The following is a 16,235-nucleotide window of genomic DNA, read 5'->3' on the forward strand; positions in this document are numbered from 1 at the left end:
GCAGTAAGCAAAGCACAGTTCTCCTCATTCAATGGGTTTCCCGTTCCTTCACTCCCGTTCCCTTTCCCGTTTCCATCTTAAGGCAAAGGAATGCATTGAAAGGAGGCCAAACGCCGGGAAGCCGCTGTTGTACGTTTTTTGTGATTGATCGGTAACAGAAAGCCTATGACAAATATACCTCGTCCTACATGAAGCTCGAATAGTACACTGGTTAGAATGTCGGACTGGCAAGACGTTACAATTGGTGATGTAAGTTCGATTCTCACTACAGCGCTGTGGTTTTAATTTTTATTTTCTTGTTTCTGGGATGAATTATCCAATAGGAATGAAATCCCATAAAATGTTTTTCTTGTTTCGCTTGAATGTAGTGGTCATCATTTTGGTTGGGAGCCGAGTCCTTATGCCAGTTACGGTTTTTCAAACATACCGTCTTCGGCACAGTGCACATTTCAGAGCATTATCGGCACAGAGATTTGCTAAAAAGGCATTGGATTTTTGCAACCTCTTCTATGGGTGTAGTCTTGAAAAAAAATTATTGTTTTAAAAATTCAGACATAAACGCAAAAATTCAATATAGACTTTCAGATTCGTGTAACAATCTAAGAAAAAAGATGTTATATAAGAATGGTCGAATTTCATTGGTTGTGTAAAACTATTAATTTCATAGAGGAAATAATCGATAAAGGGAATCAACAATAAACTTTGTTCAACAAAGTGTTAATGCTCGAAAAAATCAATATCTTTTGATAGCATTGAATTTTTAAAAATCGTACGGAGGGTTCACAATCTTTATGAATGAAAAATATATTTATTGACTAAATTAAAAAAAATGATTGATTTGTTTTTGAAAAAAAATTTGATTGATATATCTGATTGTTTTCTATTCTACAGATTGAGAGTTTCTATTAAAGCTTCTATTTCGATAAATCGCTAACATCTTGAATCTAATGAAAAAGGTTATAAAAAAGAAAATTGATTAAAATATTTTCAAGTTATTCAGTGTTGAAAAGTGAACATTGCGACTCTGAAAACAATATCATAAAGTGTACTTGATCTTAAATTTCCATTCGTTAGTGCGGTCGTCAATATGTTGTTAAGTATATGTAAATTGTGAAAATTTCAACGGAATAATTCCTTATTGAATCGGCAAGTAAAATCCCTTTGTTTTGCTGATTATTTCAAGGAAACGGGATTAGGTATCACTTTTAATTTGATAGTTTTTAAAATCTTCTCAATCCAAATAAATTTGCGAACAATTCTTTCGGTACCTTGGAAAATCCAGTCTATTTCAACCGGTATCGGTTCGATATTGTCAACAATTGAATTGCTTGTGTAAACGCATTTATTCGCACATACATGATGAGGCCCGAAAGTTTGGCAACAAGAAAGTGGGAGAAATGTTTCCTGGTATAAAAGACTGCCAGAGTTGAAAGTTCGAAAATAGTTTGTCATTTCAATTTGGACTGTTAAGATGTATTCGACGTTCGGTTGGCTATTGGTATGTATTTGCACCATCTGGGAGAGTTTCCCTTAATCGATAAAAGTTATGAATGGTAACATTTTTTTTCGTTTTTGAATATATTTTTTACAGATTTTTGCCATAGTTATATGTGCAGCTGAATCGGGCAAAAAACTTGATGTGCACACTCTGCAGTTAGAACAATTAAGCTTCCTGAAAAAACCAAAACCCAAACCGGTGTCAGTAGTGGAAGATGAAATAGTTTCCGATGAGTTTGTGCAAGGAACTCTTCGTCAATTGCCTACATCGACAGTAGAATCGAGACCCTTTCCGGATCCCAAAGCTTGTGACTCGTCCTCATTGACAGTTTGTGTCGGTTGTCAAACGATTAAGATCTGCATTTCGCCAGTCGATCCTAACTCTATTGACGACCCAAATCCCACCCAGCTTTGCCCGAGCAAGACGCCTTTCTGCAGCACCAAGGAAGGATCCTGCTCAGCCACTCCTGATGACACCGTTATTCAGTGTTCGGATCTTTCGGTGGCCTCCGACTTCAAGTGTACCTCTGCTGGAAAGTTCCCCAGCCCAACCTCTTGCAATGAGTATTATTACTGCGAGAATAAGGGAGACAGCGGATCAGTTTATCAATGCCCTCCACTGTACACCTACAATACTATCGTACAGGCATGTCAGCTAAGGATCCTGAATACCAGCTGCAAAAACATCACCTGCCCTGGAACGAATACCATCTTCAATCCATATCCGAGCAACACCCAGTACTTCTACTACTGCATGGCTAATCCGAATGACGCCACTCTACCCCAAACTCCAGTCATGTACACCTGCGGGAAGAATGCAAAATTCGATGCAACTCAGCAAAAGTGTATCTACCAGTGCACCGCCGAGGGATCATTCCCTAATCCCAACAAACCAAGCTCCTACTACCAGTGTTACAGATCCGGTCTCAGAATCCTGTCCCGGGAACTCAATTGCAAGCTTTCGACCCAGGTGTTCAACTCTACCTTGCAAGTCTGTACAAATCCGCCGGCGGCGACGGTGTCCGGAAGATCTATCTCGTTGGTGGACGCTGGAGGACGTTACCTGATTTGAGCGCATTTCAATCGAGTTGGGATTTTCGGTTACTTACGATGCTTAATTTATTTCTTATTTATTGTGCGCTATGTCGAAAAGTACCGAGAATTGTTCAATAAAATATTAAATGCATCCTCTGTCAAATATTTTATTTATGCCATTTCAAAAGTGTTTTCGAAACAAATGTTATGTCAACGATTAATACAGTCATCAAACACCTTTTATAGACGTATTTGCAGTGATTATCTGCCGAGTTTTGTGAAACTATCTGTCTGTCTGTTCCCTATAGACTTGGAAACTACCGAACCGATTTACGTGAAATTTGGCAAGTGAGGTATTGGAGGGCGGATGATTATGTTTTGACCAGGCTTCCGAAAAGTACTGGCGAACGACAGTATTCTTGCGAACCTCGCACGTGCATCTCGATGAAAGCTTCCCGAATATTTCTTCCCCGACAGCTTTAAAAGGTTAAAGGAGCGGTCGTGCGATGGACAGCGATGCCTTGATATACCTCATGTGAGAGTTTGTTCGTGGGTATGAAAGTTCTTTAAGCCCCGTGACAGTTTTGGGAAAATCTTTGTGACAGTTTTCAATGCGTTGAATTTTGCATGACAGTACTACTTACTCCGTCCGACTGTAGCCGAGATTCGCTCGGGTCGAGTTAATTTCGAACGAACGTATTTTCCTTTTGCTTGAAGCTACTGCGGGTGGTCGTCACCTCAATCACCCTCCCCACCCCTTTTCGCCTAACTTGCACCGGCATCACACATCGCGTTACGCCTCGGTCGTATGCTGCTGCTCGGTGTGAATATATAGCTCGTTCGATCTATTCGCATACGATCGGGCATGGGTACGGTATGGGCACGACAGTCACCCGTGACAGTTCTGCCCAAAACTGTCACGCCCTGCAGCCGACAGTTAGGATGAAATTATTTTCGAAACAGGAGGCATGAAGGGATGAAAACCTAACTGTCGGTTGGGTTCGCTACAGCTTAAAGCACAACATTGTCGGCAACGCATGCTTTGAGCCGATTGTTCAGATACAGCCTGGGTTCTCGCACATGTGCGATGTAGCCGAAGCGTTTCAATTCGTTTCCGACGGTACAGCAGCAAACCGAGTGGCAAGGAAAACCGAGACAGTTTGTTCGACAAGGAAAAGGCTGTCAAAGCAAAGCTGTACTTCTCGGAAGCCTGGTTTTGACACCCCTCAGGAACAGGAAGGGGGGACGGGATCTCCCAAACAAAAGAAAAATGTTTGCATAACTCGAGAACCGATCAAGCAAATGGTACCAAACTTGGCATGGGAGGGTATTTGGAAACGATAAATATGTCTTTGATTATTTGAGAACCCTCCCTGTTTCCATGAGGGAGATAAAAAGGGGAGAGGGGGCTTATTTTATTTTATTTTTTTTTACATAAATCAAAAACTAATAAAGCAATTGAAACCAAAATTGGCATGGGAGGGTATTTGGGTACGAGATATGTTCTAATGACTATTTTAAACCTCTTCCCCATCTCAATGGGTAAATAGGAGAGGGGGGGGGGGGTTTCATACAATTTTTTGTATAACTGAAGAAAAAGTCGAGCAAATGGAACCAAAATTGGCATGGGAAGGTATTAGGGTACGATAAATGTTTCCTTGAATCTTTGTTATCCTTCTCTCTTTCCATTGGGGAGATGGGAAGAGGAAAGGGGGCTCCTGAACTATTGGTTACATTACTCGAAAAGTGTTTAAGTAAGTGGGACCATATTTGGCATTATATGGTACTAGCTGACCCGGTGTGCTTTGCCACACCTTCCAAAAATTTTTGAATCTTGTGGTACCTAGTTATTTAACTTTAATTTAATTTTAAGTTCAATTTCAAAATCCGCGTTTTAATCCTTATGACTCTGGATTTCTTTACTTCATAAATTTGCAAAAGTTATGCCAAAATATTTTTTTATATAAACATGAAACTATCTCAAACTATCATATAAACATTTTTAGTACCAAAATAACATCATGATACATTTATTTTACCTATTCGTTCTCGAATTATCATACAAATTAGCCCCATTCCTATATTCCTAATTGAAGGAAGGTGGGTCTCATAACATCAGAAAAACACTTCACACTCAAATACGATCCCACGTCATATATGACTCCATTCTCGATAAGTTCTCGAGATATTCAAAAAACTGGGTGACCCCCTCCCCACTGTATATCTCCCCTCTGGCAAGAGAAGGGGTTCTCAAACCATCGAAGAAACATTGCTCGTACACAAATTTGCTCCCATGATAATTTAATTCTATTTTCTCGATAAGTTATCGAAATATTAAAAAAATTGTATCAATGTCCTCTTTTCCCTCTATATCTTTCCACTGATTTGTGGTAGTGATGCTAAACTACCGAAAAAATAAACATATCTTGTGCTCGAATACCCTCTCATGCCAAATTTGGTTTCGTTTGATTTATTAGTTGTCGAGTTATGCCTTAAAATTTGTATCGGAGCCGCTCTTCCTACCTATCCCCTACCTGGAAGAAGGGGATCAAGATTGAACACTCCGTCACTCATTTTAGTGGTTTGTGCCAACGTAAGAACTTTTATCTACACAAATAACACACGACGTATTACAGGACACAACACTTAACGTTCTTACTAACGGAAAAAAAGGAACTAAAATTACCTTTTTGTCGACCGGTTTCGGGCTCGATGTTGCCCATCTACAGGACGATGTCCGACTGATTCCGCAGAAGAAAAACACTAACATAAGGTGCCTCCGGAGGAAAGATCTGGTATCTACGAGATACCTTGCGAGGCCTGCCCGGCGGTCTATATTGGCCAAACAAGGCGCAAATTTAAAACACGGATAAAGGAGCATAAAAACGCCGTAGAAAACAACAGATCCAACGAATCCAGTGTAGCCGCCCATGCATCAGAATTCAACCATTCCATAGATTGGGAAAAGGTGAAATTCAAAAAATGTGTTCGAAAAGCGTCACATTTAAATGCCTGGGAATCGATGTACATCACGACTTCAGAGAGGCCTTTAATGAACGAGGATGACGCGCCTATCATTTCGCCGCTTTTCAACTTGGCAAACAAAAATGTATAAAAACCAACCCCTCTTCGACAAATACTACGTGATAGTATGATGCTGTGTTAGTGTTTTTCTTCTGCGGAATCAGTCGGACATCGTCCTGTAGATGGGCAACATCGAGCCCGAAACCGGTCGACAAAAAGGTAATTTTAGTTCCTTTTTTTTCCGTTAGTAAGAACGTTAAGTGTTGTGTCCTGTAATACGTCGTGTGTTATTTGTGTGAACACTCCGTGTATGTATTCAAATACACTCCTATGCCAAATTCTTCCCCAGTTGCTAAATTGAATGATTGTTCCCATGTCATACTTGGTTCTATTTGTTAGATAAGTTTTTGGTTTATGCAAAACAATCATACATATATGAGCTTCCGTCTTCCCTAACTGCATTCTCAATTGAAGGAGAAAGAAGTCTCAAATAAGCTTATAACCGTTTTACGTATCCAAATGCTTTCCCATGCCAAAGTTGTTTCCATTTGTATTTGTATTTGTATTTGTATTTATTTACTCTTGTAACATAAGATAAAATCTTTTTTATGTGTTACAATTAGGGTTTGTTTAGATTTTCATTGCAACTAACTAACTTACTTCATTTAGTTTCTGATGACTTTCATATCTACTACTATTCTTATCCGATTGTTACTTAATTTATGCAAATCTTACTAGTGCAGCTTTTTTGAATTCTGATCTCGTTTTTAAGGATTTTAATTGGGTAGGAAGATTATTCCAGTTCGAGATGCCTCTAACCAGAAACGAATTGTTGTAATAAGCTGTAGAATGCGATGGGATAACAAAATTAATATTTCTAGAATTTCTTACAGGAACAAATAAACTTTTAATATAATGTGGGCCTCCGCTATAAAGTATTCTCTGGATAACAACGCAAGATCTATATCTGTAAAAATTATCGAAGGGACATCCAATCAGCGTTGTTTGAAGGTGGGAAACACTTGAGAACCTAGACAAGTTGTGAACGTAACGAACGCATGAATTTAATGCAACACGAAGTCTGTTCATAGTCCTAACAGAGCAGTTTGAATAAGCGAAATCTCCATAGATGAACAATGGATATATATAGCTTTTGAATAGTTTTAACTTGGTTGCAACGTCAAGGTGTCTTGTGGTAATGTTTAACCTTTTCAAAGAACCATAGATTTTGCCACATTGTCTATTAACCTGTCTATCCCACGACAATTCACGGTCAAAAATAATACCAAGGTTTTCAGCATGGTTTGTAAAAGCGATTTCAGAATTTGCCAAGATTAGTGTTGGAGCTTCGGTACTTCTATTTGATCTGCTAAATAATAATGCTTTTGTTTTTGCTGGGTTAATAGGCAAGAGATTTATACGCGACCATTCATCAATCCTTCGTAAATCATAATTTATTCTATTGCTAACAACGTTTAATGGCAACGACTTTTCAGAACAGAAATAGATTTGTACATCATCAGCAAACATCTGAATACTACAGTATTTTAATACTGACGGTAAGTCATTGATAAAAATGGAAAAAAGAATTGGACCTAGAATAGACCCTTGAGGAACGCCTGATTCGATAGGTGTCAAACTCGAAAAACAATCATCTATAAAAACTGCCTGGGAACGTCCTTGAAGGTATGATTTTATCATCTTTGCTGCAGATCCAGAAAAAGAAAATTTAGATATCAATTTCTCAACAAGTATATTTAAGCTGCATAATGTATCTTTTAGAATATTGTTTCTTGAAGATTGTTTCAAAAGATTATAGTTGAAATCTCCTATCAAAAATGAATTTTTATAATGCATCATAAATTGCTGATGGTGAGTTTGGAGCAGCTCGGAACAGTCTTGCCCGGGGGGGTTGTAGTAGACTCCAAAGCAAATCTCATTAGAGTTACAAGTAAATTCAAGTAATATGAACTCCGTATTACCATTGCCATTCTCAGATTTTGATAAAACTCTATAATTAAAACCTTTTTTGATATACACACTAACTCCACCACCATTTCGATTTCGATCATTGCGAACTAAGCTAAAACCATCTATGGAAATAACTGAATCTGGGATCGTCTCATTTAACCAAGTTTCCGATAAGAAAAAAATATCTACTTTACTATTAATAAGAAAATCTTTAAGCTCGTTAAACTTACTCATACTGCGGGCACAAATGCTTTGAACGTTAATGTGAGAGATATTCAATTTATCATCGCAAAGAACAGAATTAACGACAGCTTTAGGAATTAAATATCTTGTTAGGGCATCGTTCACTAAAATATCATCCATAGGATAGGAAGGGGGTAAACGCTACGAGATAAGAATTCAAGTCAACCACACTAACTTGATAAGCATTATAAGTAACAATCGACGGCTCATACATCTTTCTCATTTAACAATAATTTCTTCTAATCATGCATCCAACTACTCAACGGCAACGGAAACATATTGAATCAAAGTAATTAATGCGTTCAAAAGTGTAGAATGGGAAGATCAATCCATTGTTCAGGAAATAGCAAAAAAAAAAATACATACGGGCGTGAATCTTTTGGGAATAGATACCATCGTGCTGCAACAGTCCGACCCGCTGGCTGACCGTTCCAACTCCATCATCAAAGCGTCGCGTGAGAAATGTGGCGTCGTTCTCTAGCTTGAGCAAATCCAGTAGCAAATCCAGTTTCTTCTTCAGGCAGGAGGGTCATCGAGAAACCATCGGGTCGATGCTTCGGCTCAGCATTGAATTCGTCATCATGGCAGCGTCGGGTAGATAGGAAAAAACCAATAGATCGGGAACCATCGGGTCGTTGCTTTGGTTCGGCATTTCGTTCGTCTTTGGGGCAGCGTCGGGTACCTAGTAAGAAGCGTCTTCCAAAGCAGTCTTCGTTCTCTCGGCTCAGGAGCGTCTCAGCCGTCTCAGTGATGTCATTAGATAAGCGTCGATGATAGTGCGGCAAACCAATAGATGGGGAAAGACGTCTTCGTTACCTCAGCTCAGGGGCGTCTCAGTCACCGATGTCATCAGATGAACGATAGCGATGATAGCGTGTAACCAATATCGAAAGATGATGATAATCGTTTGGTTTTTGCGCTTTGATGATTTTCAGGTTCTAAATTGTGAATGAGGGCAAAGTAGCACACTTTAGCAGCTTATCTTTGGGCCGGGAGGCAATTGGTGGTATTGGTAGCAATAGACAGGTGACCAACTTCAGGTCAAAATCTCGGACAGCCAACAGCAGCAACAGAATCAGAACCAACATCAGGGAATCATCTTGGGGGGACCATCAGCAGCAACGGAATCGGTGACCAACAACAGCATCAGCAGGGCAACAGCAACAGCAATGGGCAGTAAAAACTGCATGACTTTCAGGAGGGGAATGGATACACGGATAGCTTAGGATAGGAGTCAGAGGATGTTGAGGGTAGGAAAATGATTTTACTAGGAAAGGTATTTTTGGCGTATGTTTTTTTTTGACTTTCAGGAGCGGTAATAGGAGTCAAAGGAATAAAGGAAAGGAATCAAAGGAAGGTGGGAAGGATAAGAAAAGCTTTTTAGGAAGGGTTTGTTTCGATGATAGATGTGAGTTGACTTTGGCTTTTAACAGCAATCAAATCCGAGCGGTTTTGAATTTTGATGTGAACAACACCATCTCTTGTGTTCACTTTTTCTATGATTCTACTTTCTTTTTTTATTTTGAGAGCCGCATTGCGTAGATTCCGCGCTTCAAGAGTAAGGTTTTCGTTGAAATAAATACGGTTATTCGATTCGAAACCAATATGACGGAGCGTTAGTGCTCTGGAGCCAATATATTTTTGGTAGAAAGTAACTTTAGAACTCTTGAGGGCGAACTCACAAAGAATGGGTGGTGATGATCCAGGAATAATCGGAAATCTAGCAAGACGGCTTAGCTCGGCAATGGGACATGAATCGAAACCAAGAGCGGTGGCTAATTTTCGAAATGTTTCACCGAGATCCTCTTGGTGCACGTAGGGGATTCCAGATATGATAATTTCTCGATTTCGACTCAGGCGATTGGTGTTTTCTTGAGCAAGGTGAACCTCCGACTTGACATTTCTAATATCGGCAGCCAAGGTGTTGATTTGGACGGAGCATTCATCTTTAATTGTAGTCAACTTACTTTCAATATCGTCGATCCGCTTTTCGAGTTGCGAATGGAAGGAATCGATTTTCGCCTCGATTTTAGCCCACAAATCGTTCAGGCTCACAACATCTTCGGTACCAGCAACATCTAGATCCTCCCGCGAGCGTTTTTTTGCTTGCGAGTCATTTTCGGCAGCAAGTGATTGTTGTGATGTGGATCTCGTTGTTTTGGTAGACATCTGGCTCGTGGTTTTCGACATCAGGTTGACGTTCGTCGATCACACTACGATGAGTGAATGTTTTTGAAGGGAGCACACAATATGGCACTATAAATAACAATAGCGGATTCTTAGATAAATGCGAATCTATTTCCACATAGAATGTGCTTTCAACGGATAGAACTCGATACGGATCTTCACTTGGAACTATTCACGAGTTGATTTAACTGTTAGGGCAGAATAAATAGTAGTGAAAACTGGTAAAAAGCCGTTGAATTAGATGGAGCACTTCGGTATTTACCAGATACTACTCATCCCTTCAGAAACTTTTGCTTGATTAGTTCTCGAGTAATGCGAAAAATTGTAATGGAGCCCCCCTCCCCCTCCCCTTCCAGTCTCCTTCATATCACCCCACTGGAAGGAGGCAGTGGTACCAAATATTCACAGAAATCTTCCCTGTGATCAAATACCCTCTCAAGCCAGACTTCGTTCCATATGCTTAGTAAGTTCCTGAGGGATGTAAAAATTATATGGGAGGACCCTCCTCCCTTAAGATTTTCCGACTTGAAAGACGAAGGGTTCTCAAAATATCATAGAAACATTTATTGTAATCAAATACCTTTCCACGCCAAATTGGGTGCCATTTGCTTGATTATTTATCCAGTTATGCTGAAAATTGTAAAGGAGCTTCCTCCCCACTTTCTTTACTCTCACTGGAAGGAGGGAAGGGTACCAAATATTCGTAGAACTATTTAGCGTACCCATATACCCTTCCTAGCCAAATTTAGTTTCATTTGCTCGAATAGTGTTCAAGCTATGCAATAAAAAAGTGGTTAAAGCCCCCACCCCCTTCTTCCTGTAGCTCCAAAGGAAGAAGGGAGGGGTTTGAAATAATCAAAGAACCATTTTTTGTATTCCACTACCCTCCCATGCCAAATTTTGTTCCATTAGCTTGATTAGCTCAGTTAGTTATGTAAAATATTGTAAGGTATGCCCCCCCCCCCTCCTTTCTATCTCACCTCTGGAAGGAGGAAGAAGTACCAAATATTTTTAGAAACAATCCTCGTACCCCAGTACCCATCCATGCCAAATTTGTTACCATTTACTTGATTGGTTCTCGAGTTATGGAAAAAATTGTCTTTTGTTTGGGAGGCCCCTGCCCCCCTTCATGATAGAGGGAGGGGTCTCAAACCATAATAGGAACCTTTTCCGGCCTTCAATACCCCCACCTACCAAGTTTCATGCAAATCGGTTCAGTAGTTTTCGAGTCTATAGGGAACAGACAGACAGACAGACAGACAGAAATTCATTTTTATATATATAGATTGGCATTATTTTTGATCAAATTATGACATAATTCATAAGCAACCGCTATTGAATGAAAACTGCAGCTGAAGTTTCGAATTGCAACATAAAGATAACTTAAACTAATTTTCTGAATATTGATCTATAAATTTGTGTTAAAGATCTGATAATTTTAATCTGTTTCCTTAAGCTTCGCCCTTAAAAAGAAAGGTCTTGAATGAATCGTACGCAAACAATCTAACTTATAAAATATGGTTGTTTTTGCTTGATATGTTCTAGATTTATGCTAAAAAACTGATAAGAGAGCGCCTCTTTTGTCATTTCCTCCACCCCCTGCTGAATGGAGATCGGGATCTTTAATAATCATACCCATTTTTTTTTCGCACCAAAAAATCCTCTTATATCAAATATAATTCCATTAGTTGATAAATTTTTAAGCTTTACAACAAAATTTATATGAAGCCCCCTCCTTTCTTCCCCTCTCTACACTGTAAAGCGTAAGGGTCTATAACAATCGTAGAAACATATCTCGTAACCAACCTTTCCATGCCATATTTGTTTCCATTTGTTGGCTTCGTTAGCATAAATTGAGAACTTACGCTTACAAAATTGTATTGGGCTCACCTCCCTTCTCCTATGTACCTACTCACTGAAATTAGTAAATTCTTGAGTAATACATGAACTTGAAAAGAAGTACCATCCCCCCTTCCGTTCTCCCCGTTGAATGGAGGAGTGCGAACTTAACATTCATAACGGTATTTTTCGTACTCAAATACTTTTTGATGCCAAAATTTGGTTTAATTTGCTCGATAAATTCTCGAGTTATGCAAAAAAATTTATGAAAGCCCCCCTTTCCCCCTTTATATCTTTTCGCTGAAAAGGTGGGGCTTCAATTTATAATAGAAACTTTTCTCGTATCCAAATACCATCAAATGCCAAATATGGTTCATTTGCTCGATCAGCTCTCCAGTTATACTGAAAATTGTAAGGGAGACCTCTCCTCCCCCTTTTCATCCACCTCTTTGAAGGAGAAAGGGGTACCAAATATTCATAGAAGCGTTTCTCGTACCCAAAAATCGTTCCGTGCCAAATTTGGTTCCATTTGCTGTTGTAGTTCTTGAGTTATGAAAAAAAATGTATGAAACTTCCCTCCCTTTTTCCTTTCTCCCCACTGGAAGAAGGAAGGAGTCTCAAACAATCATTAGAACATGTCACGTTCCCAAATATCCGCCCATGTCAAATTTGGTTCCATTAGCTTAATTAGTTTTTCAGCTATGTAAAAAATTTAGAAAAAGGCCCCCTCCCCCTTTATATGTCCCTACTGGAAAGAGGGAGGTGTCTCAAAAAATCATAGAAATATTTTTCGTATCCAAATGCCTTCCCAAGCCAAATTTGGTTCCTTTAGCTTTATTAGTTTTTGAGTTATGTTAAAAAATATGAAAGAGGCCCCTCCCCCTTTCAACTGGAAAGAGAGAGGGGTCTCAAATAATCATTGAAATATTTTTCGTATCCAAATACCTTCACATGCTAAATTTGGTTGTAATATCTTGATTAGTTTTTGAGATATATGAAAAATTGTAAGGTAGCCCCCCTCCCCCCTTCCTATCAGCCCACTGAGAGAAAGGAGGGGTACCTAATATTCATAGAAATATTTCTCTTTCCCAAAAACCACCCCAAAAATGCCAAATTGGATACCATTGGCTTGATTAGTTTTCGAGTTATGTAAAGAATTGTCTTTTGTTTGGGAGACCCCTCCCTTCCTTCATGAGAGAGGGAGGGGTCTCAAACTATAATAGGAACCTTCCCCTCCCTCCAATACCCCACCTGCCAAGTTTCACGCAAATCAGTTCAGTAGTTTCCGAGTCTAAAGGGAACAGACAGATAGACAGACAGACAGACAGACAGACAGAAATTCATTTTTATATATATAGACTAGCTGACCCGGTGTGCTTTGCTACACCTTTCAAAATCAAATGATATTTTCAGAAATTATTCAAATTTTTATTGTTTTATTGGCATTACTTTAAATCAAATTATAACATAATTTTTAAGCATTCGCTAAAATGAGAGCTGCAGCTGGAGTTTCGAATTTCAACACAAAGATAACTTAAACGAATATTCAAAATCTCGCTCTATAAATTTGTGTTAAAGATCTGATAATTTGAAGCTGTCTATACGGTCTCAAATTAATCGCAAACCATCTAACTTATAAAATATGGTTGTTTTTTCTTGATATGTTCTGGATTTATGCTGAAAAACTGATAAGAGAGCCCCTCCCCTGTCTTTACCTTCACCCCCTGCTGAATGCAGGTCGTGATTTTTAATTATCATACCTAATTTTTTCGTTCCCAAAAATCCTCTTATATCAAATATAGTTCCATTGGTTGATAAGTTTTTAAGCTTTACAACAAAAATTTATATGGACCCTCCTCATTTCTTCCCCTCTCTACACCGTAAAGCGTAAGGATCTATAACAATCGTAGAAAGATATCTCGTACCCAAGTACCTTTCCATGCCATATTTGTTTCCATTTGTTGGCTTCGTTAGCATAAATTGAGAACATATGCTAACACAATTGTATTGGGCTCACCTCCTTCCTCCTATGTACCCCTTTCAGTGGGGATGGTGTGTCAGATAATCATAGAATCATACCAAAATGATTTTCCATGTTAAGTTTTGTCCATTTCTCGGATTTTTTAAAAAAAAAAGAGTTAAATGTAAGCCTCGTCTTCCCTTCCTATATTCCCAATTCTATCATCTTACTGCAAGAAAGGAATAGTTTCACGTAGAAAAAGTATTTTTCGTACTCAAAAACTTTTTGATGCCAAATTTGGTTTCATTTGCTCGATAAAATCTCGAGTTATGCAAAAAAAATTACCTGGAAGCTCCCCCTTCCCTCTTAATATCTTTCCGCTGAAAAAAAGGTGGGGCTTCAATTTATAACAGAAACATTTCTCGAATCCAAATACCCTCATATGCCAAATATGGTTAAATTTGCTCGATCAACTCTCCAGTTATACTGAAAATTGTAAGGAAGACCTTTCCTCCCCCTTTTCATCCACCTCTTTGAAGGAGTGAGGGATACCAAATATTCATAGAAGCACATCTCGTACCCAAATATGGTTCCATGCCAAATTTGGTTCCATTTGCTGTTGTAGTTTTTTTTTTGCTGTTGATGTAAAAATTGTATGAAACTCCCCTCCCTCTTTCCTTTCTCCCCACTGGAAGAAAGAAGGGTTCTCAAACAATCATAAGAACATGTCACGTTCCCAAATCCCATGCCAAATTTGGTTTCATTTGCTTAATTAGTTTTTGAGTTGTGTAAAAAATTATAAAAGAGGCCACTCTTTTGTTTATTTCTCCTTACTTGAAAGAGGGATGGGTCTCAAATAATCATAGGAATATTTTTCATATCCAAATACCCTCCCATACCAAATTTGGTTCCATTTGCTTTATTAGTTTTTGAGTTATGTAAAAATATATGAAAGAGGCCCCCTCCCCCTTTCTACAAAAAAGGGGGAGGGGTCTCAAATAATCATTGAAATATTTTTCGTATCCCAACACCTTCCCGTGCCAAATTTGGTTCCGATATCTTGATTAGTTTTCGAGTTATATGAAAAATTGTAAGGTAGCCCCCCTCCCCCCTTTCTATCACCCCACTGAGAGGAGGGAGGGATACCTTATATTCATAGAAATATTCTTCGTACTCAAATACCACCCCATGCCAATTTTGATACCATTTGCTTGATGGGTTCTCGAGTTATGCAAAAAATTGTCTTTTGTTTGGGAGGCCCCTCCCTCCCTTATTGAGAGAGGGAGGGGTCTCAAACCATAATAGGAACCTTCCTCAGCCTCCAATACCCCCACCTGCCAAGTTTCACGCAAATCGGTTCAGTAGTTTTCGAGTCTATAGGGAACAGACAGACAGACAGACAGACAGACAGACAGACAGACAGACAGACAGACAGAAATTCATTTTTATATATATAGATTTGTCTATGAGAAATATTTCTATGATTATGTGAGACCCTTCCCTTCTTCTATTAAAAAATAAAAAGGGAAAAATGAGGCTCTCAAACGATTTTTATTCCTCATCTCGTGAACAATTAGAGCTAATGGATCCAATTGATTCATAGTAGGGTATTTGAAAACAAACCTACCACTTTTAGGAAACTATGGAGATTCAGGAGCTGCGTCTTGGAACGATGATATTCGGTTTTCAAACAATGATTCAACTGGAAAATGGCACAGATTAACAATGTCATGCAGTTTTAAATCAAACAGATGTAATTTTACTCTGTTTGTGATATAAATTTCATTAATCACATGATTTTTACATCACGGAATGTAGTATTATAGCAAAATATTTATTTCTATTCGCTTTTTGAAAAAAAAAAATTAAAATAACATCAAAAGGGGTGGAAAATTACTTTTTGTTATTACACTTGTGAAAACTTAGATCACTCGTGTTTTAGATTCCGTATACTTTTAGATTTTTTTTTTGCTGTGTCATCCAAAGGAACAGCAGCGCCGATGTGGTCTAGCGGATAGGCTGGCGCGAGTTTGGTTTTGGTATGCCAGGGGTACTGGGTTCGATTCCTGGTATTGGCAAAAAAAGTTTTGGGTTCGAATCCCAAAAGCAGCCGACAGGTAGGATGTGTTCCCTCATATAACTGACTATATAATAAGAATGTTCAATCAGTTGCCAGCCGGCAGATATATACACGGATGCCGGAATACCTGTAAGTAAAACTAGCTCACCTGATTGACTCGTTCTTCCAAAATAAACCTTCAACAACACAATACATTTACTTCATAACAGATCATACGAAGCCATGGGGTCCGGGTATGTTGTACGCGTTGCATAGGAGATTTGTAGAACCTAATAATCTCAAAATGCATGTGAGCACATACTTAGGCAGAAATTGCGGTGAATCCGTGCACCCATGGTGGTTGACCCACATACCTATGTACGTACAGACCATATCATCCAATGGAATAAATTTATTATG

At 38.8% G+C, this 16,235-nt stretch overlaps 1 protein-coding gene across 1 annotated transcript; it reads left to right on the forward strand.

Annotated features, from left to right (window-relative positions):
- Nucleotides 1–1,456: 1,456 nt before the first annotated feature.
- Nucleotides 1,457–2,601, forward strand: LOC129749662 (uncharacterized). The gene is made up of 2 exons (XM_055744687.1): nt 1,457–1,498; nt 1,592–2,601. The coding sequence occupies exons 1-2, from the start codon at nt 1,472–1,474 to the stop codon at nt 2,567–2,569; spliced, it is 1,005 nt and encodes a 334-aa protein (XP_055600662.1). The 5' UTR covers nt 1,457–1,471; the 3' UTR covers nt 2,570–2,601.
- The last annotated feature ends 13,634 nt before the right edge of the window (nt 2,602–16,235 follow it).

This window comes from Uranotaenia lowii, chromosome 2 (assembly GCF_029784155.1).
Source record: "Uranotaenia lowii strain MFRU-FL chromosome 2, ASM2978415v1, whole genome shotgun sequence".
Classification (NCBI taxonomy): domain Eukaryota; kingdom Metazoa; phylum Arthropoda; class Insecta; order Diptera; family Culicidae; genus Uranotaenia; species Uranotaenia lowii.

Bases quoted from the DNA above. Each gene is read 5' to 3' on its own strand.
- LOC129749662 (XM_055744687.1), top strand. From the start codon at position 1,472: ATGTATTCGACGTTCGGTTGGCTATTG. The intron at 1,499-1,591 runs GTATGTATTTGC...TATTTTTTACAG, and splicing joins CGACGTTCGGTTGGCTATTG to ATTTTTGCCATAGTTATATG.